Genomic DNA, 27,767 nt, shown 5'->3' on the forward strand with positions numbered 1-27,767 from the left:
CAGGGCCAAGAGCTCAGAACTGTCCTCTTAGGGTCCTGTGCTAACAGGAGGGAGTGGCTTAGATCACTTCTTAGAGACAGAGGAGTGGGGCTGTAAGGGCGGGGTGTCTGTGCTCTCTGGGTCTTAGGGCCTCAGAAGGAAAGAAAGGGAGAGGTGTGGTTGGGAGGGGACAGGAACATATTTAGCTGAGAGCCCTTTAAGGCCAGGAGCCCTGAGTCTCAGTTCAGACCCTCATTCTTCTGAAGAGTCTGCTGGGATACCAGCCATGCTCGCCGCTGCGGGCTCCCTGGTGGCCGCCATCTGGGCAGCGCTCCATCTCCGGACTCTGCTGCTAGCTGCTGTCACCTTCTTGTTCCTGGCTGACTACCTCAAAAGCCGGCGCCCCAAGAACTACCCTCCCGGGCCGCGACGCCTGCCCTTCGTGGGCAACATATTGCACATGGATTTCGGACGGCCGCACCTGACGATCCAACAGGTAGGAAGGGACCAGGGTTGTCCCGCTTTGCCCTGATCTAATCTGGAGCTGCTGGATCTACGACTTCCGGGAACAGGGGTAGTGGTGGGCAGGAGGCTCATGCGCACAGTCGCTAATTTCAGGCGAAAGACTTAGCTTCTAAACATGCTCTTTTAAGAAATACGCAGCAGCTTAGCGTCTCAGCAGGGCAGTGGTGGCGGAGCTCTGTGAGTTTGAGGCCAGCCTGGTCTACCAGCGAGTTACAGGACACCGAGAGGAGAGAGAGAGAGAGGGAGAGAGAGGGAGAGGGAGAGAGAGGGAGGGAGGGAGGGAGGGAGGGAGGGAGGGAGGGAGGGAGGGAGGGAGGGAGGGCTCAGTTTCCAAATAATTGGAGAATTTATGGCATACTTCCGGGGTGACCCCATTGCTGTCAGAGAACACACCATATGATCTGAATTCTTTAAATATGTCCAGGTCTGTTTGATGACCTATTCGTTAGTTATGATAGAGACAGATATGTCCTGCTGCTTTAAGAAGTGTGGGTAAAGCCCCTGCCTCAGCTTAGTTGATTAAAGTGCCTGGTGTGGGGGGGGTGGGGGGGAGATGTGTGTGTGCTACTCATCTTGACTGAAGTTTTGTATAGGTGTTAGCTGTCTTACTGAGCCTAATTTGTTTTCTACATCCATGCTGTCTGCTCACCTACTGATGTTACCTGTTACTAAGAAAGCCACAAGCACGTCTCCAGCTTCACTGGGAGAGTGTCCATTTCTCCACTCCTTTCTGGAAGCTCCCCCGATTAAATTGGGAAGTCTGTTCCATATACACAGTACACATTTAAGACTGGCATGCTGCTTGATGACTCAAACATGTGGCCATGTAATGTCCCTATTTAAATTTGTTTTGCCTGAATTTTCTTGATCTCTTACACCCTGAAAGCCCCTTTTTGGTCAGGATTTGAAAGGTTTATGCTTTTCAGTTCTTTTATTTTTAACCTATGTATAATACTAGAAATACATTAAACTTCACAGCATATACTTACGCAATTTTATATTATTCAAGTCTCATCATTAATTGGGAAAGATAGGACACGTCTGTTTACAATTTACATATAAGCATTTAAACCCAACATTATGTTGTTTTCTGGATTGTCTATTTGCTCCATTTTCATTCTTTCATTTTTGGTTTCCTATCTTCCCATGGGCTTCTTGGACACTTTCTGAGTGGTTGCCTTTTTCTTCTTCTTTTCTCTCCTTACATCTTTTACTGTCCTCCAGTAGCTGCTCTGTGTTACTCAGTGTGCATGTGTTGCTAACACCACTTTCCATGTGAAGTGAAGTGACTGCAAACACGGAGGAACCTTCTCCTCTCTATGACACACACACTGAGACCCTCATCACCCACTGCCCTGCTCTCCAGTGTCCAGTGCAGCCGGAACTCAAAGGCAGAGGAAATCTGTCACTTTGCCCCTTACTCATCCTCCCATCACTGTCTTTTCTCTGCCCTTCCTAGGTCACAGTTTCCTTTATGACCTCAAGCATTTTCTTTCTCATTCCTAGAGGAGGCTGTGGCAGGAGGAAACTTCTGAGCCGTTTCCCTCCATTCCCACACTGTCTTTCTGATTGTAGGTTAACCATTTGCTGCACTCAATGTCTTTAGATGTTCCTCTACTAATTGTTGGCCTCGTGGTTTCCCATAAGTATTAAAGGGGTTGCTGTTGTTGTTTTGTCTGTCCCTTTGCTTTCAAGAGATTTTGCTTTCAGTTTTCATACTGATTGTGGTGGTTTTGCTTTGCTTGGGCCTTTATGCTGTTGGGTTCTTCATGGCAGGCTTGCATTTTGCCAGACTAGGAAGTTTCCATCATTTTTCAAGTGTTTTATCATCTATACTTTCTCTTTCCTGTTTGTCAGAATGTTGGTGCACAGCTGTGACATTTATGGTGCTGGGTCATGGTGTTTGTCATCTGTTTTCTCCATGCTGTCCATGGTAGAGCTTCACTCTCTGCTGTATCTCTGTTCTCACATCGCTTCTCTGCCAGGCTTTTCCGTGCAGACCTCCACTTAGACCATGACAGCTCTCTATCCTCAAATCTATCCCTTGTTCTCATCTGTATCTTCTATTTCTCTGTTAAGATGTCCCACAATTTGGAATAATTTTGCAAAATTGTTTCTCTCATCTTTCCAACATCTGTGCCACCTCAATAAAACTGAGGTCTCTTGGATCTTAGTGAATGAACTAAGTAACATCAGACTGGAGATTTTGTGTAGTGTGCTGTAAGACTGATACACACACTAGGTCCATATTTTACCTGCAGAAGTCACTTTTGAGGCTCTGAGTATTCACTTTTCTGAGTGATGATTCAAATGGAAATTTAAGACCTTGTATTGTGAATCTGAATCCGAGTCTGAATCATACAAATGAGTTTGTATTCACCACTGCTGACTCCTTACTCTCAGCAGCATGTACTTCAAGCTAGCTATAACAAATGGGATCCCAATGTACAATGGTCCTAAGTTTACCTTATATAATCATTGTATGCATACAATAACTTAATAAATTCCAAGTCACTGTTAGGATGTCATATATTTGAGCTGATGCTCATTCCAATCTATTTCTTTTCATTTTAGCCATCTTTCAAATCTTATCAGAGCAGACTCCTGAGAACCCAGGATTTTTGCACATTAGTCAGGATTTGGGGGACCTGAATGTTTCATGTGCCCATCAGCACTGTCTCTGGGCTCTGCTTCTCTGTCTTTTTGTTGCTTTCATTACCAGAGTTCTCTGGTAATGAAATCACCCTTTAAATGAAATCTGGTGATATCATTACCAGAGTTCTCTGGTAATGAAATCACACTTTAATATTTAAATAGCCACAGTTATTTTGCGATTGCTTCTGTTATCTTAGTTATTTATGCAAACAAACTATCAACAGATATTCTTATTTATTGTAAATTCCATGCCTGCAGGCCAAAGAGGTAGATCAGTGGATAAGAGCACTTGCTGCAAAATTTGGTCATCTGAATTCAATCACCTGGACCCACATGGGGAGAGGGTCCACTGACACCCACATGCACAACACCACCATCACACACACACACACACACACACACACACACACACACTCAGTCAATCAACCAACTGATGAAAACATATCTTTTCTTATTCTGTGCTTACTACACAGACTTGCATAGACATACCCGTGTCTTTGGTAGGTGGCTTACACTGTGTTCTCTGCCTTCCCTAGACCGCAGAATGCTGGAGTTAGAGAATTTGCGTATTTGTTGAAATTTATATCCTAAAGCCTTCTGCTAGGGATACACACTATAACACATCCACTCACTGATTCATGAATTTGTATGGGTATATTTCATTCTTGTAGTGAATTTGAGTTTATTGCAGCAAAAAAGAAAAGAAAATCAAAAACATTTCCACAAACCAAGGTATGTCATCCACGGGGAAATAAAGACTTACCATTTGCTACACATACGCCTTCCATCCCTGGACACACAGGTATGAACACACTCACTTCTAACTATTGAATTCTTTTTCAGCTTGTGAAGAAATATGGGAATGTTATCAGTCTGGATTTTGGAATCATGTCTTCAGTGATTATAAGCAGTATGCCTTTAATCAAAGAAGCCTTTACTCACCTGGATGACAATTTTATGAGTCGCCCTAAATTCCCTATACAAAAATACGTCTTTAATGAAAACGGTAAGTCTTTTATGTATTGTAACATGTATACTGTAATTTTTATGATACATAAAAGGCACCTATATGCCTTATTTATCCAACACTCCCACAAACCAATCCCTTCATGAAATGTCATCATTAATGGGAGCTGGATATCACATTTCTTGAATGAAAGCACCCATAAAACAGTTTGTAGTGTGTTCTAGGAGAGACCGGGAAAAATCACATGTTTAGCAAAACTAACTCTAGATGCTTTGGTAGGAAGAAAATACAGCACACAAAAACAGCCAGACACACTGTGCTCTCACTTCCATTTTCCCACTCCAACCCTAGGAAAATGGATGGAAGTCAGCGTCTTCTTTCTACTACATCTTGTTTATAGCTGCTTATACTCTATCATTAAAGTCTGAGGACCCTAGGCTCCTAGTCAATGTTATAATTTATTATTACAAATACTTTATAATATCATCAAATAAAGTCTTAAGTTGAAAACAGAATTTGAAATCCATTAATCCAACAAAATAGTATTTTAGATGCTTTATAATTACTCTGAAATAATTTTGCATAAATTCACTGTGTTGTCTTCTATGAGAAGCACAGTACTAGACATATGTCTTAGAGTTATTGATGTGATGAAATGACCAAAGAAGCTTGGGGAGGAAAAGGCTTATTTGGCTTATACATATATCCTTCTGTGGTCTTTGATGGAGTTGAAGACAGATAGTTACAGTTACAGTTTTCTTCAGTTATTATGAAAGATCAGTTACCTTTCTTTTTATTTAGACAGAAAAGAAGAGATGATGGGGGAGGTCCTTCTGTGTATATGTTTGTCTTATTAGTTGATAAATAAAATACTGTTGGCCAATAGGAAAGCAAGATAGGTGGGACTAGGAGTCAAGGAGGATTCTGGGAAATGTAGTAAAGAGATCCAGACAGGAAGTGACATAGCATGGAGACTCATGTATAAGCAAGAGCAAGAAGGAAGTCGTTTCTTTCTCTCTTCCTCCTCTTCTCTGTGGAGTCACCATGTAACCCAGGAAGAGGATACCAGTGGAAGGCATCCTCCATAAGATAAGTCTTATGATTATGGATGATAATTAAGACTGAGCTAGCAAGTAAGATATCCTAGGGATTGGCCAGCAGCATTGTACCTAATATAAGTCTCTGTGTGTTACTTGGGACCTTAATGTGGCAGCAGGGCTCGGGCAACTTGGTGGAAAGACTTATTGTTACAGGCTAGTCCAGCTTCATGCATTGAACAATCATAGTATTATTGACCTTTCCATCAGGAAATAGTCATTTTTGGACTAGCTTAAAAGCCACTCTTATATATACCCCTTAAACATGTCTAGATTCATTCTATCACTTCTGGTCCTTTAGAGCAGTGGTTCTTAACCTGTGGGTCATGGCACTGTTGGGAGTAGAATGACCCTTTCACGGGGTTACCTAAGACCATTGGAAAGAGCAGATATTTACATTATGATTCAAAAGAGTATCCAAACTAAAGTTGTGAAGTAGCAACAAAAATAATTGTATGGTTGGGGTCACCACCACATGATAAACTATGTTAAAGATTTGCAGCATTAGGAAGGTTGAGAACCATTGCGGCTAAGAGCTTCTGGTAGCAATGGCTTTACCAGAGGCCACTGAGAATATACAGCAGATGACAATTGATATTCATAAGATCAACCCACCAGATGAACGATTATCTGATGGAGAGAATCTCGTGAAGCAAGTCTCTGAGACCATTGCCAATGAACTGTTTGTCTCTGTCTATAATTTTTCTCATGTGCATATATCCCTTCCCTAATAACAGCTATTCGTATTTTCCCACTGCTTGTGTGTTTATCTCATGAAACTATTCCATGTACTATTCCATGTATTGAAAACACATATAGCCAAGGATGATCAGGAAGATGATTTCTGCTTAAAATGTGTACTTCTGATGAGTAGAAATAATACTAGGATATTTTTCATTACTCAGACTGACATAGGAAATTATTGATATTGTCATTCACAAAGACAGTTAATTTTAGACTTCAGACCAAATTCAAAGCAAACTGATTGTCCCTGGAGACAAATGCACAAGAAAAATTTCCCAGGTGTTTATTGCCGATTCAAGGTCAGGCACAGAACAACTTTAGCAGACATAACTTTCTCAACAATGGATTTTTTGCACATACTCCCAACCTCAAGGTTCAGCCAACTAAATGTCACTTTCTGACTGGGAACACTGATGACTGACAGCTACATGCTTACTTTATTCATGAACTCCCTAGCCTGAGAGAAACTGTGTGATCAGTATGGCTGTGTTTCTTATTGTTTACTCAAGAAGTATTGTGTGACCATAAAATGTGATTCATATTTATCCAGAGGCTTTACTGTAGTAAGTAGGAGAAAAATGTGAGAGAATTGTATGTGTGTGTGTGTGTAACATGAGGTTTTCTCTGGCTCAGCTAGCTCAGTCAGTAGAGCATGAGACTCTTAATCTCAGGGTCATGGGTGCAGGCCTCATGTTGGGCACCATTTTGAAATGTGAGTTTTCTTGGCCTGGCTAGGTCCCACTGTCCTTCTCTGCCCCAAAGAAACACACAGAGGCTATAATAGTTATAATCTGTTGGCTGACAACTTGGACTTCTTATTCTTAACCCATAATTACTAATCTATGTATTTCCATGTGGCCTTATCTTACCAGAGAAAAGGTTTGAGCCCTTACTCCATTGAGGTCTACATAGTGTCTTTTCAGTGTCTCTGCAGAGAAGAGAGAGCAGAGAGTGATTTCCTGCTTGTCCCTACTTATATTATGATTCTACCTGCTATGTCACTTCCTGCCTGGATCACATAGCGACTTCTCTTTACTACATTTCCCAGAATTCTTCCTGTCTCCTAGTCCCATCTATCTTGCTTCCCTATTGGCCAACAGTGCTTTTATTCATCAACCAATAAGAGAAACATGTACAGAAGACTTCCCCCATCATCTCCTCTTTTCTGTCTAAATAAAAAGAAGCATTATAACTTTAACATACTAAAATATATAACATGGCAGCTATCAAGTAAGAACTATAGGTACAATATTTAGTCCATTAACATTTAGCAAGATTTTTAAAAAGTATTCCATCATCTATCCTATCTTTGTGAGTATAAAGCCTTGTATGTAACTTATCTTTTATCTAAACTAAGAAAAACTATAACCATGACTATCTGTCTTCAACTCCATCAAAGGCCACAGGAGGATAGTATATAAACTCTAGAACAGACAGAGACATCTTGTTGCCTGGACAGTCACTCAGAGTTCCTTTGTAATGTTGGAGCATCCATCTTTATCCCATAGGCCACAGTGTGTCTGGCAGACTTCTCAGCAAAGCAGGAAATTTAAACTGTCTGTCTGCATTGGCAGTTTGTCAGTCATTTTTCTGTGTCCTTCAGAATGTCTGGCAGACTCTTCCATGAAGCAAGAACCCTTTAGGATTTTCCCATCAAATTCAGCAGTCACTTTCCTGTGGGTCCTGCATGTCCAGTTTATCAAACTGTCCAAGCAAGGCAGTTTCTTGCCCAAATGGCTAATCTTGCCATGTTGAAGGCAAACTCCATATTGAGTTTCTTCAATGCCCATCCTCCTTTCTGATGTAATCAGTGTGCCAGGAGCAGTTGTGTCTCACTGTTATGAAAAACCCTAAACCATTTTAAATGCCATATTCTGAAGGTCTTTTTAAAGGTTTGAAGAATATCCATCTGAAGTATATCTCTGTATATCTAGAAAACCTAACTAAATAAGTTTTTACTATTATAGGAGATTATATACAATCTGTATTTAATTATGCATTACATTTTAAGATATTTGTATAAACACAATACCTAAATAAGAGGACAAATATACATATAACAAAATTGACCTTAAATTTGTATCAATAAATGAAAAGCCATTCCAATACAAAGTATTCATTTCTATATTATATTCCCTTTTTACCTTAAAACAGAGACTAGCTGTGATAATTAACCATTTATAACCAACTCCCTTTAAATGGAAATAAATATTTATAAACAATATTTGGAAATGTGGGCATAATTCTCTCCAAACTACTTCCTGCTGTTTGGGAGCACTGTCTTGGGGATCCTAAGAAGACCCAGAAATCCTGGCTATAGTGGTCTGCAAGGCTGCCTTGTCCCAGCTGTTTTGAATGTTGGATCACCTGGGTCACTGCTTCAAGGGGTTTTGCTTCATCAAACTGTTGTGCCCAAATTTTGAATCCCCAAATCATCAAGAGGCCCATTTCGATGCAAAAGCAATGAGTCTTTTATTGCAGTTGTTTAACGAGCTAACCCCATGTTAGCTCGGGCCTTTCATCCATCCACCATGGTGGATGGTGGGGAAAAGACACCGAGAAGCCACGGTATAGAGATCTTATAGGGCAGCATAAGGGGAGTGTCTACCAGTATGCACAGGCTCAGGATTAGTGTGCCTCCAGGCTTGGAGGGCTAGCCCTGTGTTGATTGGACAACTGGTTGTTATGGCCCATAGGCCCTCCCAGGGCGATTGCTGTGCTCTGCGCTTCATTGCTGTGCACTTGTCTGTAAAGCACACCCAGAGCCATAAAGCATAGCACCACCAGCTAGCTAACTTCTGATAGGTTCCTTGCCACGAGGCAGGCATCTGACCTCCTAGTGACCAAGGCAAGGTCAGGCAACTGTGTATTAGGCTATTATGGCTGTCAAAATGGGCAGGCATCTGACCTCCTAGTGACCAAGGAAAGATCAGGCAAGTACTTGCTATGCTGTTATGGCTGCTGAAATTTGGAGCTGGTCCCTTCAAAACCATATTAGTTTGGAAGGAATCACAGCTTTTCATTTCCTTTGGAAATACAAATAAAATCTATTTTCCAAAATAACATGTACTTAAATTTTGAAGTCAAGGCAATTTTTGAATATGTAAATTGGATTAATCCAGCAGCAATTCTTTTAGCAGTTGTTGCTATTTCCTCAGCAGTCAAACAATTCAAAAACAACACAATAGTATACAGTATCCAGACTGTGTATTTTTCTTTATGTGTCTTTATTTATTTATTTATTTATTTATTTATTACTACTCTATCTCTTTTACTTTTGCTTTTTCCTTTTTTGAGACAGGGTTTCTCTGTGTAACTCTGGCTGCCGTTGAACTCACTCTGTACACCAGGCTGGCCTTGAAATCAGAAAGATCTGTTTGTCTCTGCCAACCAAGTGTTGGGATTAATGGCATGTGCCACCAATCAGCACTCTATTCCTTTTCTCCCACGCCTACATATATTTTTAAACATACTGTAAACCTTTTAGAGGTTTTACTTCATCTGAATCTGTCTTTACTATAAATCTTTACTTTCTGGCCATGCATCCTTTACCTGCTAAACAACATTGCTAAAATTAAAGTGGCAGCTATTTTAGCCACTTCCAAGATGGCTGGGTACATTTACCATCAGCATGGAGAGCTGTGCTCACCACCTTGGACTATGCTACCATCAAGCAGCATGCTGCCGGCTTGGAGATGTGGTCATTGCCACTGCCAGATGCTCATATACACCATTCAATTGTTAGCAAGGTCTCTTAAAAGAGCCCTGCAGTTTTTGTTTTGTTTTGTTTTGTTTTTGCTGCTTATGTCGTGTCAGTACTTAAAGAAGCTGGGCAAGTCCCTGCTTGTCTCTAGCAAAACAAAGCCCACCTGAGAAAATGGTGCTACCAAGAAGCCATGCTTGTCTCTGTTGTTTTGTTTCTAAAATCCCTTTTAAGCTTTTGTCATTCTACATGGAAATTCATTCTGCACTTTGCTAACGCCTTTTTAAATTGTGGATTTTTCTGGCCTGGCTGGTTCCCCAGCCCTATTTCCTAGCTTTATTCATCAACCAATAAGATAAACACACAAGCCAGCCTGAGTGAGTTCCAGGACAGCCTCCAAAACAATACAGAGAAACCCTGTCTCAAAAAACCAAAAACAACAACAACAACAAAAAAAACAGATAAACATATACAGAAGACTTTTTCCATCATGTGTTGTGCATGCATGTGTGTGTGTGTGTGTGTGTGTGTGTGTGGGTAGGTGTGTGTGTGTGTTGTGTGTGTGTAGGGGTGTGTGTGTGTGTGTGTGGTGTGTGTGTGTGTGTGTGTGTGAGAGAGAGAGAGAGAGAGAGAGAGAGAGAGAGAGAGAGAGAGAGAGAGAGAGCATGCTAAGGGAGATGTAGCTGAACGTGTAGAGAGAGAGAAAAGTGGAAAGATGTAGCTAAGTAGAGACATATAGAAGATGTAGCTGTATGGAAGAGAAATGTGTATGTGGGAGAGATGTATGTAAAGGATGAAGTATATGCTGCATGGAGAGGGATGTGGCTGTGTAAAGAAGGATGAAGGTATATAGCTGTGTGGAGAATATATGGAGATTGTAACTGTGTGAAAATAGATGTAACTGTGCATAGAGATGTATGGCTCTGCAGGAGAAAGATGTGTGTGTGTGTGCAAAGAGAGATATGTATCTGTATGCAAAGAGATGGAGCTGTGTGCAGACATTGTCAAGAAAGAGAGATTATTCAAATGAAGTAAAAAGGGGTACCAACAGGAAAGTGTGTGCTTGTTCCTTTTTTCTTCGGTTACCATCAGAAAGCATGTGTTTCCTTCTTTATCCTCAGATAGAAAAACTCTAGCCCCCAGATAGAGAAAAAATTTTCCTAAGTCCCCACTGCTCTGAAGGAATTCTCTTCTGCAACCCTGGGTGTAGTTCTGGGAGCTGGCATCCCAAGCATCTATACACTGCTTTAGAGAACCCCAACTAATATATATTGTGGTACCAGAAATGGTTCCTGGCATCTAGCTTGATGTAGATAACAAGATGTGTGTGTGTGTGTGTGTGTGTGTGTGTGTGTGTGTGTCTGTGTGCGCGCGCGCGCGCGCGTGTGCATGTGTGTTTGTGTGATATATATATATATGCATATATATATATGCATATATATTAATCTAAATTGTGTACATATTGAACACAAAGTGTAGATGCTTTGGTTCTGAGGAGGTTTGAATTTGGTCACCTCATTATCTACCTAGTCACCATGTTCCTTTAAAAATTTTACTTTATCCTTGTATCTCATTTTTCTACCCATTGTAATAGATCTGAAGTATTATGATAATAAGCCTTTGGATTTTCTAAGTGTATTAAATTAAAGAATAAATTAGAAATAATGACTAAACTGTGATGTTTCAAGCCACTGGGCGATGCTTCTAGCTTTGGGATAGTCTCCCTAGACAGCTGTCAAGCCCTTTATTGGCCCTTCTCCTTTCCGTCATACAGGTGCCCATCCAGTTTGACAGTAAAATTTAGATCACAATCACAATGCTGTAATGCTAAATCTCATCTTTCCAGGATTGATCTTCCAGACATGGAAGGAACAAAGAAGGTTCACCCTGATGACACTGAGGAACTTTGGATTAGGAAAGAAGAGCTTAGAGCAGCGCATTCAGGAAGAAGCTGGACATCTTGTGGAGGCCATAGCAGAGGAGGGAGGTGGGCATCTCACAGGGCAGGTGTGGGAGGCTGTGGCCCTTTCATTCATTGAACAGATTCTTCCTGAGTGTCTAAGTGCTTGTCCTGGGCCTTCACCATGCTGAACACTGGGTATTGAGGAATTAATATCTGGCCATGACCCTGCACTGGGATTTCTGCAGCTTAGCACATACCTAGTCATTAGACATACTGCTGCACTCAAGGCCAGGTCGTCATTCTGTTTTCCCAGATACTGACAGATTCTGTGGGGTACGTTAAACCTTATTGCAAACTATACCCAGATCATCTTACATGCTTCTCTCTTTATGTATGTTTCTCTGTCATATGGAATCAACAAACATACCAATATCTTTGAAAGATGCATCTTTTTCTTTCTCCACCTCCAGGACAGCCTTTTGACCCTCACTTTAAGATCAACAATGCCGTTTCCAATATCATTTGCTCCATCACTTTTGGCGAGCGTTTTGAGTATCATGACAGACAATTTCAGGAGCTGCTGAGATTGCTGGACAAGGCCATGTACTCAGGTTCCTCAGTGATGGTCCATGTAAGCATTCGGGCTTGCTTTATTTGGGGAGAAAATTTGACTAGGGCTAATTCAAGTACAAGTGGATTTTTTCTTTTTGTTCCCAGGACTTTTTAATGCTAAAATACAATGTCTTTGAATTGAATTTGATACAAATTTACCTGTTGATTTGGAAGTTTTCCATAAGAAAACTTACTGTGTACAAAATGTTTCTAATATTTTGATGAAGTACCAACATTTATGTGATATCCATGCATGTCCAAATGCTGTTCTTTGTTTTTTTTTAAGTATGGAGATCCTATTGTTGATTTTGCCTTTATCTCTCCATGTCTCTTCATACCTCACATGCAAGCTCCGAGTATACTTTCTAGCCATCCTCCTGGGTACATGCTCCTCTCTGTGAACCCTTTGTAATTGTTCATCAGTCTTTTCTCAATGGCTGGACATTTAGTTGTCTCTAAGTTAAAGTTTTTATTAATAACTATGTTGTGAGTATTTTAAGTGTTCATATTGACACATCCACTCGTTTTTCCTAGGTTTTCATTTCGACAGAAATCTTTACCCCCATGCTGCTGAGCTCTATGTCCCTATGCTTGTCCCTATATAAATGTTCCTCTTAGAATTGCCTTAGCTATCTTGGAAATAGTCTGGTGGGTTGAGCTTTCATCTTCATTTGGTTATAGGAGCTTGACAGCATTTTCCATGCTTTTCAACGAGCCATTGTTTATTCAAGAATTTATTTTTTTAGTCTCTGTGAATTTGTGGAGTTTCTGTAGTGTTTCTTGCTATTGATTTTTAGTTTTATTATGGTCTATTTGGATATGACAGATTATTTCATTCTATTGTATTTGGTATGTATTTGGTATTGTATTGGGTCTTTATTTTAGAGAAAGTTCCAGGTGCAGCCATGAAGAAAATATTTTTCTGTTTCACTTAGATGGAATACTCTCCAGATGTTGGTTAAGTCCATTTGATCTGTGGTGCAGTTTAGCTCTGAGGATCCTCTGTTGGTTTTTGCTTGGGATGGCCTATGCAGGAATGGGAGTGGAGTGCTGACATTACTATAATTATTTCATGAGAATCTGTCTGAACTTCATATTTGTTGTTGTTTGTTTTATAAAATTGGGAGACCCAAATTTTGGTGCATTTGTATTTATAATTGTTCTAATTGATGAATTGTTCCTTTTATGAATGTGTAGTAACCTTCTTTACCTCTTCTAGCTAATTTTAATTTGACATCAGAATAGTTTGTTTCCAGTTTCTGTTTGCTTCATGGATTGTTTAAGGTAATTATGGAGAGAGGTTAACTAGTCATGGTAATTCTGTCATTTTTTTTCCTGGTTGCTTGGATTATTTTTTTTTTTTTGCTTTCCATCAATTAGTATTAAAGATTTGCTTGTTTGTTGTGTTAGAGATGATGGGTTCCTTCCCAGATCTTCTTTATTCAGCTGTTCTCATAAAATTCATTCTTTTCCTGTGCTCTCATAACTGAGATCCATTACTCTTCCTTCTCTGTGTACAGCACTCAGTTGAGTATCTTCTTCAGTATTGTCTTGGTGGTCATTTCCGTCATTGCATGTCAGTGAGACTTTCCATTAGGACTTAATTTTTAAATTTAATTACATGTGTATTGGGGGTGCGCATCTGGGTATGTGTGTCAGGCTTGTGCAACCAACACCTTTACTAACTGAGCCATCTTCTGGGATGAACCTTTTAAAACTTTAAATATTGCTTCTTTCCTTTATAGTTTTGATTTACCATGGAGATGTTCTTTGGTCATGTTTATTTGGGGGATCTAAATGACTCTTGTATTTAAATGTATTTTTGTTTCTTTGACTTGGGAAACTTTCTGCTCTAATTTCATTGAATTCAATCTCCATCCATTTGCTTTTTAACTCGGCTTCTGAAAGAAAGTCCTGCACATCCCTAGGCTTGGACTCTTGATTATATCACAGTTCTCCATTCTAGCTGGGGTCATTATTTCCACTTTTCATTACTGCTGTTGGGATGTAGCTTTTCATCAGCAGTGTTCTTCCTTCTGGATGAGAAGGAATGGCTAGTTCTTCTCTTTGGTTGAGACTGTTGTTGGTGTTTTCCAATGTACTTTTTATTTGTTTGTTTCGTTTTTATCTTGTCTTGTTTTTGTTTGTGATTCAACTTTTAAATTTCTGACACTTCTATTTGTTTGTTGTTGGTTTTTTTAAATAAAATATCAGTTTCCTTGCTCTGTTTTCTCCTATCCTGCCCATTTCTCCTCTTTATGCTACCTGTCTCCTCCTTTCTCCCGTTTCCTCTACTCAGCTGACTTTCCCATCTAGAGCCCACACTGGACTCCTCTGCCTGTTTGTGTCTCCTTTCCATCCCTGATCACTTTAACCGGAAAACACTTGGACACCCAACATTTGACGTTAGGGTCTTTGAATTGAATTATGAGATTTTTAGAGGCATCATCTTGTCCTTTTGGTTGCTGACATTTGTTTTAATCTATGCATATATTGATAAGGATATCTCTTCTGGATTCTTTCAAATGATCTTCACATTAAGAAGTCTGTTATCAAAGGCTAGTATCATTTTGGAAGTGGAAACAAACTGCTCTAGAAGCAATGCTAAACTATACAGATATAAAACATACTTAAAATCATTACAAGTTCACTAACATGTCTCTGTTGAAGTCTTCTCTATGTGAAGACTACTGTGAAGTCTGCTATGAGGTCAAAATTATTTAAGGTAAGTGTGGAAAGAGTAAATAAGTGAGATAAAGGGAGGAGAGCAGGAACAGATAGAAAAGAAGAGGGAGTGGAGAGAAATGTTGTAAGGGAGAAGAGAAAATACAAAAGATTTAAGGGGGACATCAACAATATCAATCAGTAGTGAAAATTTTGAAAAATAAAATAAGACAAATGTAAGAAAATAAGTAAAATATGAAGGTATTTTCTTTAAAAGTCAATAATGTCAAAATACTACAAAATGCAAGGGGATATCATAAGTTATAAAAAGTAATTTATGGAAGAGAACTGTTATTGTCTCCAAATGAAAAAAAAATGATAAATAGCATTAGATGAGTTCACAAAGGGGAATAAAAACTAAAGATGTAATAATAATAATTCACAAAAAAACCTCCTGTCCACTTAAATGTAAATATAAGGGGGAAAAAAAGGAGATGAAAGAGAAACAATAAAGAAAAGGCAACTGACTGAATTTTGTTCTGGGTCATCAAAAATTGGAGGCTGCCTGTTACATGCATGGAGGAGGTGAGCTGAGCCTGTGGGCTCCTGTCTTGCCTTTGGCTCATGCTATTGCTGAGTCTGCTGGAGCAAGCATCTCATGTCCTAGGAATTGTTTTCACAGATGCTCTTTTCCTTCTGTGGGTAACAGTGGCCTCTGCTGGCTCTCTCTCTCTCTCTCTCTCTCTCTCTCTCTCTCTCCATATATATATATATATATAAAGATATATATATCTTTACATTTTGTAATCAGAGCACATCTCACACTATCAAGACTTCCTAGATTAAAACCCCCATGAGACTCCCAGGTGGGGGTGTATCCCAGGTGTTGGGGAAGCAAGAGGACCTCCTATAAGGATTCAGTCATTATGCTGGCCTGCCCCCACCCCCCGTCACCTGGCAGAATGCACACAAGCAGTTCCCTGGTCAGGCCAGGGTTCCATGGCTACAAAGTGCAAAGGATCCTTTAAAAGAAAGACCCTGCCTACTTATGCTCTCTTTCCCACTGTTCCTCTGAAGGAGCAGACAGGGCTTTTCCTGCCTACTTCCCCCACCTCTCTCTCTCCCTTCCTCTCACCATCTCTCTCTTCTCCTCCCTCTGCCTTCCCTTTCTCCATTCCCTTCCCTTCCTAATAAAACTTCTCACTTAAGCTCTGTCTGCCTGGCATGTTTATCCCTCACCCCCCATGGAATCCGCCAAGGTCCCCCTGACCAGTATGATAACACCTGCCTTCACACATTCAGGGCCCCCTGAATACTGTAGATCACCATGCTGCAGGAATGCCCCTCTACATGTCACATACACCCCTGGAATGTCAGAGTTTCTGGGTCCTACAACAGTGAACCTCAGGAGGTTAGTTAGCTCCATAATTTCATCCAGCCCATGATCTCAGACTCGGAATATCAAATTCCAGTTGACAAGCTCAATTGGTAGCCACTGAAGGTGGGGCTGTCTCCCCTTACACGCTTCCTAGCTTGATCTCACTTCCTGCCACCTTCATCCTTTGGCCTTTCCGTGTCTATGATGACATTAGGATCAGAATTGGGATAACTACTGAAAGCTATGCCAGTGTTTGTCCTAGAGTGAAAACAGTTGGGCCAGTGCAAAGTGGCCTGAAGCTGGTGCATTTTGCAGGGAGTGTTAAAATGTCCACCAGTGGGTATAAAAGAAAACAGAAGTGCAGATGTCCCCACAGTTCCAGTGTAGAAGATGAACAGGGAAAGTCAAGATCGTCAGGAAACATAGAAAATGACTTTATGTTGTCTCCATGATCATCTTCTTCTCCCTAATTAGTTCTATAACATCTTCCCATGGATAATGAAATATCTTCCTGGACAACACCAAACAGTAATAGCTACCTGGAGAAAACTGAAATCATATGTTTCTGATGTTATTGACAATCACCGTAAAGACTGGGACCCTAATGAGCCAAGAGACTTCATTGATGCTTTCCTCAAGGAAATGACAAAGGTGGGGAAAACGATGCCTGTGTCTTCTTACAGCAAGAGTGGTCTAGAACAGCTTCCAATTGATTCAGCAGCAGGCTACCACAAAGGTAGCAGAGATTAATTTACCATAGTGGAGATTTGTTTTCTCATAGATCTAGATTGTCCCTGCCAGCCGGGCAATCTACTTTGGGAGACAATAGAAACTGCATTGCCCCTGTCTCCCATCTCCTAGGGGATATTGATGTTTGTTGCTGTGGCTCCCTGCTCCATCATCAATGCCAAGATTGCAACATCCCTTTCCTTTTTATCCCTTTGCATCTCATTTCTCCTGTTATAACTCTGGAAGCCCCTCTCTTATGATAACCTTTCCTCCTGAAAATAATGATATCTACAAGATCTATTTTTTGTGCATAAAGTAACATACCATGGTTTCAAGGATGGAAATATGAACATCTTTGGAGGTCATTATTTAACACATCCTTGGAAGTAAAACAGAGGAATAATACTTTATAATTGCATGGCAATGTAACCATGGGTTTGGGGGGGTCTTTAGAAATAAAGGGTTTGCTACCATTTGACTTGAGGTCCTGGCAATGACCAGATTCTTTCTTATTATTCCCCTTCTTCGTCATTTTTCCATATGTGAAGGATATATACACAAAGTAAAAGTAGCAGTTAAATTTCAGAGTTTTTTTTGTTATGAGTTGGCCCAGGGCTGGCTACCCTCCCTGGCTACTCAGACCACACTGCAACAGACAAACTTTGGCTAAGTGAGTGGTAGAGGTTCACTTTCATATGTAGGTGAGGTACCTACCTTTCTCTGGATTCCATATCAGCTTTATTCAAAATAGACCAAGGCAAGAAGACACTGAGGCAACATTAGTTAATTTTGCATCATTGTGATAAAAATATGTGGCAGCTACAACTGAATAAAGCAAAAGTTTATTCTGGCCAAGTTTCAGAACATTTCAGTGCATCATGGTGAATAGTAAAGCAACTCAGCTCAAGGGGCAGAAGGGTATGGGGGAGGCATTCACATTGCAATATGCAGGAAGCAGCAAGCAAGGAAGGAACCATGGGTTTCGTGTAACTCTAAGAGCTACCATCCCTCCCCACAGGCATCTAATTCCTTCAGCTAGATGCTATATTCTTATTTCCAAGAAGTTCCCTAAATACTATCAGTGGAAGGAACTAAGTATTTAAACATGAGCCTGCAGGGGAGCATCTTGGATTCAAACCATACCGTAAAATGTATGGCCTTGATCCTAGTAGACCTGTGGCAAACACATATTCTTGCATCCTGAATCTGTCATAGAAGCTTCAACACATTGGATTTTGGGCTCCTCCTCTGCTTGGACATGATGGGGGAAGTGCTTCTGTGTATGTGTTTGTCTTATTGGATGATAAATAAAGTACTGTTTGGCCAATGAGGCAGCAAGTTAGACAGGACTAGGAGTCAAGGAGGATTCTGGGAAATATAGTAAAGAAATGGTGATCCAGGCAGGAAGTGACATAGCAAGGAGACTCATATAAACAAGGGCAGGAAGGAAGTGGGCCCCTTCTCTCTTCCTCCAAAGTCACCATGTGAGCCCGGGAAGACAGGACGCTTGCCACTGGCATCCGATAAGATAAGTCTTATAAAATATATAGATTTATGATAATTAAGACTGAGCCAGCAGATGAGAAATCCTAGTCATTGGCCAAGCAGTATTTGTACCTAATATAAGTCTCTGTATATTATTTTGGCCATCCACATGGTGGGCAGAACTCAAGCGGGTGGCAGAAAGATTTATCATAACACGGACACAATTGTGTGTGTGTGTGTGTGTGTGTGTGTGTGTGTGTGTGTGTGTGTGTGTGTGTTGTCTTTTATTTCATCTTCCTGGTATAATATTGATAAAAGCAATGTTTATGCCCAGAGATGAGGCAAATCATTTACCATGTGACGTATAAGTATGATACCAACAACATTAAGGTCAGTATTAACAAACTGATGCTTTAGAGGGAGTGAGCAAAGGTGATGTTTTGTCATAAAGAACTATTGATGGAATCAATGAGGTTTTGACTTTTCAAGATGATGCAGATTGGAGAATTAATGAACACAGAAAATTTTTATTAATCTTTTGCATTATCGGCAAAGTCACCTGTTAAATATCAAAGGGAGCATCCTCTGAATGACTTAATGCAATTCATTCCTCAGGGTAGGGACCAGTGTTATGAGACAATCACAAATCCTCTGACTAGACAAATACACACTGTCTTTTTCCAGTACCCAGACAATACTACAAGTTTCAAAGAAGAAAACCTCATCTGCAGCACTCTGGACCTTTTCCTCGCTGGAACAGAGACAACATCCACCACACTGCGCTGGGCTCTGCTCTACATGGCCCTCTACCCAGAAGTCCAAGGTGAGCATGTGGTGACTGCATCTAACCAGGCAGAATGGGTTCAGAAACTAGTGTGGAGGAGAGGGTGAGAAGAGGAAGCTGTGAGGTGATGTGCACTTGGGAAACAGAACATCCTTCACATATTCTGTTTGGACTATGATTGTTCCAGGACTGCAGATATTACAGAGTCTGTACCTTCAACAATATTGGAGTTCAGGAGAAAAAGGAGAAGTCAATTTACATTGTAGTAGGTTCTAGCAAAGAGTGAATTTACCACACATTCACCCCACCCTCTTTCATCTTTAACAATCCTTCCCAGTTTGAGTACTGTCCTAATTCTTTATTCTGGTATTTGATGTCTGGTGATATGCACCTCTCTGCCAGTCCAGGGATCTGCCTATTTCTGCCTCACAAATCATAGGACAATAAAGTGAAGCCTACCACAAATGGCTTCCTTAACTTTGTTCTGTAATTCCAATTCATGTTCTCCTTCCTGTATGGTAATCAGCTTACTCTAAGCTACACACACACAAATTATATATATATATATATATATATATATATATATATATATATATAATCTGCATCTATATTATGCATATCTGGGTTACTATCTAAAATGCCGTTCTTGATGAGGATTCCATTTTTAAGAAATCTTAGGGCCTACTGAGTTATGGTTCAGGCTTGCCTTCTGAAACAAAGATTCCAGGATATCAGCATATTTCTAAAAGTGTCTTAAATACATTTTGATTTTGTCTGTGTGTGTGTACACATGTGCATGATCTCTTTCTATATGTACATATGGAGATCCAAGAACAACTTATGAAAGTTGGTCTTTCCCATCCTGTGGGCCTCTGAGCTCCATCACATATCATCAGATTTGGCCATGAGTGTTAAGCCAGTAAATTAATTGATAGAAGTTTAATTCATGCTTATTTTGTAGTATGAATCATAGTCAACAATTGGAAGCATCCAGTATATTAATGGGCCATGAGTAAAGTTCAGTAAGAAGTTCAGCCCTCAAGGAAAAACATCTTGATGCATGCATGAATATGAAAAACAAAAATTCTGCATATTTAATGATACAAATTCTCTAGAATAGTTAAATTTGTAGACAAGCAAGGTAGACTATAAGAGGGATAAACCAAAAATTATGAAGACATAGTTTGCTTTGTAAGATTAACTGGACCTGCCATTGCTTTCACAACAATATAGATATATTAGTTGTTTGAACTCTGGCACAATGGCTCCACCTTAATCTATTGCCTTTTCAGTTAGCAATTGCAATTCCACAGTTACCAGCCTGCTTTTCTGGCAGTAGCCCAGCCACTCATGGCGCAGCCTGGCAGGAATTCGATTCCCACAGGCACTGGCTCTGTTGCTGATACTAAATGTAACTTCAACTAAATCTCTATCATTCTATTTAGAAGTAAATCTCAGAGTCAAAGACTGAGGTGAAAATCTGCTAGCTCAGAGAGGCTGAGTAGAAACTAGCTAGCCCTCTGTCATAGCTGATGTCTCCCAAAAGCATATCTTTCTTCTCCACCAAAACAACAACAACAACAAAAAATCAGAATCACTCAAAACCTCTCCCAACTACTTCCAGTGCATCTCACTATCTCTTCAAGCTCCCTCTGGTGGTCTACTATTACTTCTGTCAACTAGTTGCTACCTCAGCCTCCCGACCCAAGTTTAATTTTATTTAATTAATGCAAATGCAACCTCAGGGTTCACAGTATGATCAAATACCCCAAAATATATTTAATATTATATCACTGTACAATTAAAATTGAAAAAAAAGAAGAGCTATGATTAGTGACCCAGATCATTAATCAAAATGTTTAAGAGGTTGAGGCAAGACTGTTGAAAACTCAAGATGACCATGGGCACAAATTTCCCTACCTCAAAATCATCATAGTTTTTGAAATCTGATTTATGTTATATGAGTTTTATTCCCATTCAATTCTTTTATATGTACAGTAGTGCCAATGTTAGACATTTATATTTTCTCACTCAGGAGAAAGAGCCATGTATACCTTGTAACAGACCCAGAGTTCCAAATTCCTTTTAGCTTATAGCAGTGGTGACCACAGATAAAGCTCACAGACTCCCCAGGGAGGGAACTGGAGAAGGAAAGGAACATTGTCTCTACAAGTCTTATTCCAAGGATGAAACATTATGTCTATTTATGTTTTACTTTCAAAATCCAGTCAACTTTCCTCTTTAAGGAATCTGCAAAATGACGTCTTTAGCTAGAAGAGCAAGCAAACAGCTGAATCTATACTGCTCTAAAATAGTGAAGATATTGAGAGGGAGTACCTACCACTGTTATAATGATTATACCAATTTGTGTAAATCTCAAGAAGCCCTTATGTTAAGGCTGATTTATTCCCAATAATCAGATGAAGAAACTGAAGTTCATAAAATATTACTATATGAAAATATTTACCATCAATGTTGCCTAGTAACGCATTGCAATTCAGTGCCCATGACAACATATATCCTTGAGAAATTTGTCTGCAGATAAGCTGTGGTCTCGATGTTTGTATCCTCCCTATAAACTCATTGAAACTTAATTACCAATGTGATGGTGTGAAGAGGTGATTACCTGTGATGAAAGGAATTTGTGCTTTAGAAAGAGGAACTAGATGGGTTATTTCCACTAGGATTTCAACTGATACAACAAGGTTTTCCTAACTATGACAAAGGAAATTGGTCCTTACCAGACAAGAAAACTGTTGATGTCCTGATCATAGAGTTCATAGACTGTACAAGTAGAAAAAACAAAAGTTTGCTGATGATAATCTATTCAGTAAAAGTATTGATTTATAGAAGTCTGAATAGATACTGATATGAGCTTAGCCATGGCCGTCCTGATTATTCACTTCAGGATATGTGGAAATTTATAGTTATGATGCAGGCTTGAAGAAAGCTATATAGTTTACAGTTTCCTAAAACAGGCTTTCTAAGGAGTAGAGATCATTTGTTTCCTTACAATCAGGACACTAGATAAAATAAAAGCAAATAAGTTTAGAAGAAAGCATTAAAGTTTAAAATTTAACAGAACCTCCCATTTCCTTGAAGAAAAAGTACAGGCTGAAATTGACAGAGTGATTGGCCAGGAGAAACAGCCCAGCCTGGCTGACCGAGACTCCATGCCCTACACCAATGCTGTTGTCCATGAGGTACAGAGAATGGGAAATATCATCCCTCTGAATGTTCCCAGGGAAGTGACAGTAGACACTACATTGGCTGGATTCCACCTGCCGAAGGTAAGTAGGCTTGGGCATGGAAATTTGTTAACCACCAACCCTCTGTGTGTGTCCAGTCCATACATTGTCTTGAGTCTTTGCTTCCTTCCCTAGGGGTCCACACTCCATATCAATTTGACTTCTCTGCACATGGACCCCAAAGAATGGGCAACCCCAGACATCTTCAATCCAGAGCACTTTTTGGAGAATGGACAATTTAAGAAGAGAGAATCTTTTCTGCCTTTTTCAATGGGTGAGTTGTGATGCACAGGAGAGAGTTCAGAGCTCCACCTCATCTCTTCCCTTCTTTCTGGGATTCTTCTAGATGAGTCTTCCCAGTGTATCTCCATTTTGCAGTTGGTTTCAGTCCAGCACCCTTACTACACATGCAGTGTCAATCCTTCCTTGCTTCTGGTGAAGATCTCAAACTTCCTTTTTTGGTTTTCTACAACACTGACAACAGAGACTCAGTCCTGCCTCTTGCTGAGCAACAAAGCTGGATACCTGCCATTGTGTAGACATTTTGAATGTCACCAGTTCTTTTTACAGGATGCCTCCTTAAGAGGAAGAAAGTTCAGTTTTAGTCTTTTAACTTGTTAAATAGTTTTAGCTGGAATTTGCTTAATGAATTGGCTTCTATCCCATAAACACTCCCTGAATAGGTCTTATCTTCTTAAATTGCAACCCCCTTTTTAAAATGCAGTTAGTACATGCATCTGCTACACCACGTGACAAATGGGAAAGGGAATTCAGTGATGACTGTCTCCCTCATGCTTTCTGCTAGGCATGTTATTAAAGACTGTAATAGCAGTGTTGTAAAATCCATAACCAAATATTATAGTATATTCTAGATATTGGCTTATATATGTTGCACGTGTTTTTCCAAGTATTTTTGCAATTCTTTAATACCATAAATATGTTCTAAGATTCATTACCTATCAAACATCCATGCTGAGAGCAGGAAAGTGATGAGATAGGAAATGAAGCAGAGCTGCCCCTTGGAGCAATGTGTCCCCGTGCAGCCTTTCAATCTGCAATTAGTTACCACTGCAGAGGTAAGGACACAGACCCAGCCAAAAGTGCTGCAGCTGGAGCTCAGGGTCCACCAGGTTTTCTCACACTGAAGCTTGTGTTCCCAAACGCTATCTCCAGAAGGTGACCGAATGCTGCACAGAAGCCGCACTGGAATGTCTGACGTGATCTAAGTTTGCCTAATTATCTGAGGCAGCATCACTTCTCATGACACTGAGGTTCATGCTCATGGAGGGGCCTGCATTTGCCTGCACGCCAGTGTGGATCCAGAGTCAGTGTTGCTTGGGGCTGGGCTGCCCTGGGTATATCTGGCTGAGACTGGTTCTGACCTCTTTGTCTCTCCATCTGGAACTTTCTGTCCCTTTTTTCACTGTTATCAACTTGCTTGAATAGGAAAGTTGATAAGATACAGGGACTCTTTCCAGTCTTCCTATAAACAACATTGAAAAGATTTGAACTATAGTACAAAGCCTCGGCCACATATTTCGCTTACTCAGCTATGCTATATTAACGAATCAGATCCATGAAGTATGGAAAGTCTAGGAATATGATCCTTTTTACGTTGTGTGATAATCCCTAGGACTATGGTGAGAAGAATGTGAGGAGATAGCCATCATGGCTTCCACAGGAAGATGTTCCTCCAGGATCATTGCTGCCATGAGCATGCTTCTCTTCACCGTAGTGCAAAATCTTCTTCCAACAGGGGCCTCTTGCCACACCCAGTATAAAGAGTTCTCCCATCTGCACCAGCTGTAAAATAAAAGTGGCAACACTCAGACCCACTGGTGCTGTTACTAAGAATGTTATCACTTTCTCTAAATTACACACTTCATTTGGCAGGCCAATTATGTCAGATAATCATGACTGCAATGTAGTTATTAATAATCAGGTAGGAAAGGAATAAATGTTTGCTTTCACCCTATATACAAACTCCAAACAAGGAGAGATAAAAAGATGGTTCTTTTGTATTCACGATCACAGCCCCAAAGAATTGACAAAACAGGGTTTAAGGCTTATGTTTTACTTGCAGTTTAGTTATGTTTTTTTCGTTATATCCAGACTGTAACTTGCAGCCAAATTTATGGGCTCATCCATTTAAATATTTGTCAGCTTCACATCCTATGTATCAGTTAGCATCTTGCTGTATAATAAGCAGTCACTTTTATCCAAAAATCAGGAAACACCAGCTTGAATGGCCAAGTTAGGAATGCTTTGGGGGAAGTCTTACCTGATGCAAAACTCTGCTGCTCCTAAATTCTCTAAGGGAATGACTGAAGACTTCTAGGTGCCACTCCAGGGCTTTGCAGGAGGATCTATGTCTGTTCTCAACCTAGCTGTACCTTAGATCTTCCTGTCTTGGTGTCTTGTCTTCATCCTTGAAAGGGATGATGGCCAGGTTTAGATAAGCACTAAATGTGGACATGCCTGTCTGTAGAGTTGAGCAGGAAACTGACTCAATGTTTGAGACAGGAAACAGGAAGAAAATGAATGCAGAGATGTCAAGCTTTGATCTGCATGGATGAGCAGACATAATTAACAAGCTAGAACTTTTGCAAGGGAAAGCTGTATGTCTCTGACTTTCATGTTAGGAACTCAGCTCTGACGCGTGCTTATATTTGGGGATATGTTTTCATTCTTTAAGATTTATTTTATTGTATCTACATATGTGGGAATGTGTCTCTGTGTATTTGTTTATGTGTATTGCGTGACGGTGCCCATAGAGAATGGAAAGGGGCATTGAACCTCTTGGATCTTGAGTTGCAGGTGTTTGTGCAGTAAATAACCTTGATCATTAAGCTATCTCCATGAAAATGCTGCTTAGCTATTGTGTGGTATATCATATATGTTTGTTAAACAAATTTGAAAAGCCTTCAAACGAGTCATGCATGCTCTTGGCCAGTTCAGGCCTCTCATTTCTATTGTCCCACATGAAACCTGTGACCCTGGAGTTCCATACTCAGTGAAACATTCCACATTCAGACACATGTGAGACATGAATAAACAGCTGGACACAAAGCCCAGGGACAGTTCAGGATTTCCAGGAGGAAACTGGAAACACCAGTCCCTGCAGGCACCAATGCCAGTGCTGAGAATGTATTTCATCTTGTTTTATTTCCTGCAGGAAAGCGAGCTTGCCTTGGAGAACAATTGGCCAGGTCTGAACTCTTTATTTTCTTCACTGCTCTTGTGCAAAAATTTACCTTCAAGCCTCCAGTCAATGAGAAGCTGAGCCTGAAGTCCAGAATGGGTATCACCATTTCCCCAGTGAGCCACCACCTCTGCGCTGTCCCTAGACTGTGATGTCAGAGACAGAAAGAGAAAGGAGAAAGGAAGAACTGAGGAATGCTCTGAGACACTGGGGCCACCCATATGTGAAGGGAGAAATGGAAGATGGCTAAGGAAAGATGGGAGGACTAAGCTAAGGTTATTGGATCCATGTCCTGGATGCTGTCACCTCTAAATTGGTGGTGGATAAATCACTTGTAAATCATTTCATCTAAGACTTGCAAAAGAGAATGATGGTTTCTCCTGTAAAGAAAGTGCTTGTAAACATGAGATAGCAGGTTAGAAACAGCATGGAGATCACAAAGTCATATCATAAAATTGTACCTTCAATTTTCTTCCAGCCTCCTTCATAAATGTGCATTTGCTTCTGGGTGTTAAATTGGTTCATTTGAAAGTGGTACAAAGAAAACCTTCGAAGACAAGGTTTTCTCTATCTCATAGCCTGTGGAGGTTTTTGTGAACAGAACTGATAGACAACTATTTCTGGAAGGCTGTGACCTCTAAATTGGTGGTGGATAAATCACTTGTAAATCATTTCATCTAAGACTTGCAAAGAGAATGATGTTTTTTCCTGTAAAGAAAGTGGTACGAAGAAAACCTTCGAAGACAAGGTTTTCTCTGTCTCATAGCCTGTGGAGGTTTGTGTGAACAGAACTGATAGACAACTATATCTGGAAGGCTGTGGTGTGAGGTCATTTTCCTGGCTATCAACGAAGTCTACAAAACTAAAGAGAACACAAGGCTCTTCTGAAAATGAAAAGTGTTCGTGCCCAGGAGGAGAGTAAATTTTACTTAGGCAAAAGACATGCTTCTGTGTACAAAGATAAGGTTCTAATATACCCATATGCCCCCACTGTACCAGTTCATGCCACTAAATGTATAGGGTGGCTTTCTTTCTACAGTCTGGAATAAGTCTATCAGTCATTGCTCCATGAGGTGTGACAGACAGATGGCCTCATTCATATGTTCATCCAGGTGCACAGTTAACCTCTATACTCAAAATGGAACCAAAACATACTTGTAAAATGAAGAGTATCAGGGCAAGACACAGGCTGAAAATGCTCTGTTCTGCATTTTGTATGGAGTAACTGAGAACAGGGCATAGCACGATCTCAACACAGCAGATATTTATTTACAGAACCAACTATGCTACCATAATGAGCCAGTATCGAAAACTTTAAAAAGGGCTGCTTCTAGAATTTTCACTCAGGGTTCAAAAAAAAAGGAACTAAAAATAAGCAAAGGAACTAAAATCTGAGGGGAAAATGAATTTACTTACACACAATTACTCCCCTGCATGTTCCTTTATTCTTCTTCCTTTTCTCTGTCTGTCTCTCTGTCTGTATCTCTCTCTCTCTCAATATATATATATATATATATATATATATATATATATATATATATATATATATTGCTTCTCTGTTTGTTTCTCCCCAGTTCTTGGGAGTACCAGTATATAGACTTTGCATCAGTAATTCTTTTTACAATACAATATGAGGCTTGAGTTTCTCAGGGTCAGCAAGGCAGATAAGATTTACACACAGAGCAATAAACTAAAACTGCTAGGAGAAACTTTTAGCATCAGTTGCATAGAGCTGTAGGTCAAAGAGAGAGTCTAAGTTTAATTTGCACAAGAAACAAAACCTGGTGCCTTCTAGTGCTCTGGCCTCAGTAGAGGCACAGACCTTCAAGAAAGTTTAATTGTCCCTGAGGATGAACAAATGGGCTGATTACCTTTATCTTTATCTTCTCAGGGGAAACAGGGGGGAGCAGTAAATTTCTGAGCTAAATCTTGGGTTAATAAAACAAGAAGTTTGAGGATATTTTAGTGCAGGGTTAGTTTGGGTTATTGCTTCTCTATCTGTCAGTGAAGTAAAACTAAGGGCATGCTTATTTTTTCTACCCATCTAGGCAGCTAAGAATCTACAACTTTGGGCTGGTAGTAATTCTATGTC

General features: G+C 40.1%; 1 protein-coding gene across 3 annotated transcripts; it reads left to right on the forward strand.

Moving 5' to 3' along the window:
* The first annotated feature begins 79 nt into the window (after positions 1-79).
* On the forward strand, positions 80-26,721 carry LOC100764171 (cytochrome P450 2J3). Of its 3 annotated transcripts, none has more exons than XM_027400441.2 (9): positions 83-475; positions 4,003-4,165; positions 11,517-11,657; positions 12,044-12,204; positions 16,702-16,878; positions 19,126-19,264; positions 22,328-22,515; positions 22,609-22,747; positions 25,649-26,721. In XM_027400441.2, exons 1-9 carry the CDS (start codon positions 266-268, stop codon positions 25,825-25,827), a joined length of 1,497 nt encoding a protein of 498 aa, XP_027256242.1. In that variant the 5' UTR covers positions 83-265; the 3' UTR covers positions 25,828-26,721. The 3 variants fall into 3 exon arrangements, with proteins under 3 accessions (XP_027256244.1, XP_027256242.1, XP_027256243.1); XM_027400442.2 differs by lacking the exon at positions 83-475 and adding an exon at positions 663-681; XM_027400443.2 differs by lacking the exon at positions 22,609-22,747 and having other exon boundaries at positions 80-475; positions 25,649-25,756.
* Positions 26,722-27,767: the final 1,046 nt, after the last annotated feature.

The sequence above is a fragment of the Cricetulus griseus genome, chromosome 2 (genome assembly GCF_003668045.3).
Source record: "Cricetulus griseus strain 17A/GY chromosome 2, alternate assembly CriGri-PICRH-1.0, whole genome shotgun sequence".
NCBI classification, from domain to species: Eukaryota; Metazoa; Chordata; class Mammalia; order Rodentia; family Cricetidae; genus Cricetulus; species Cricetulus griseus.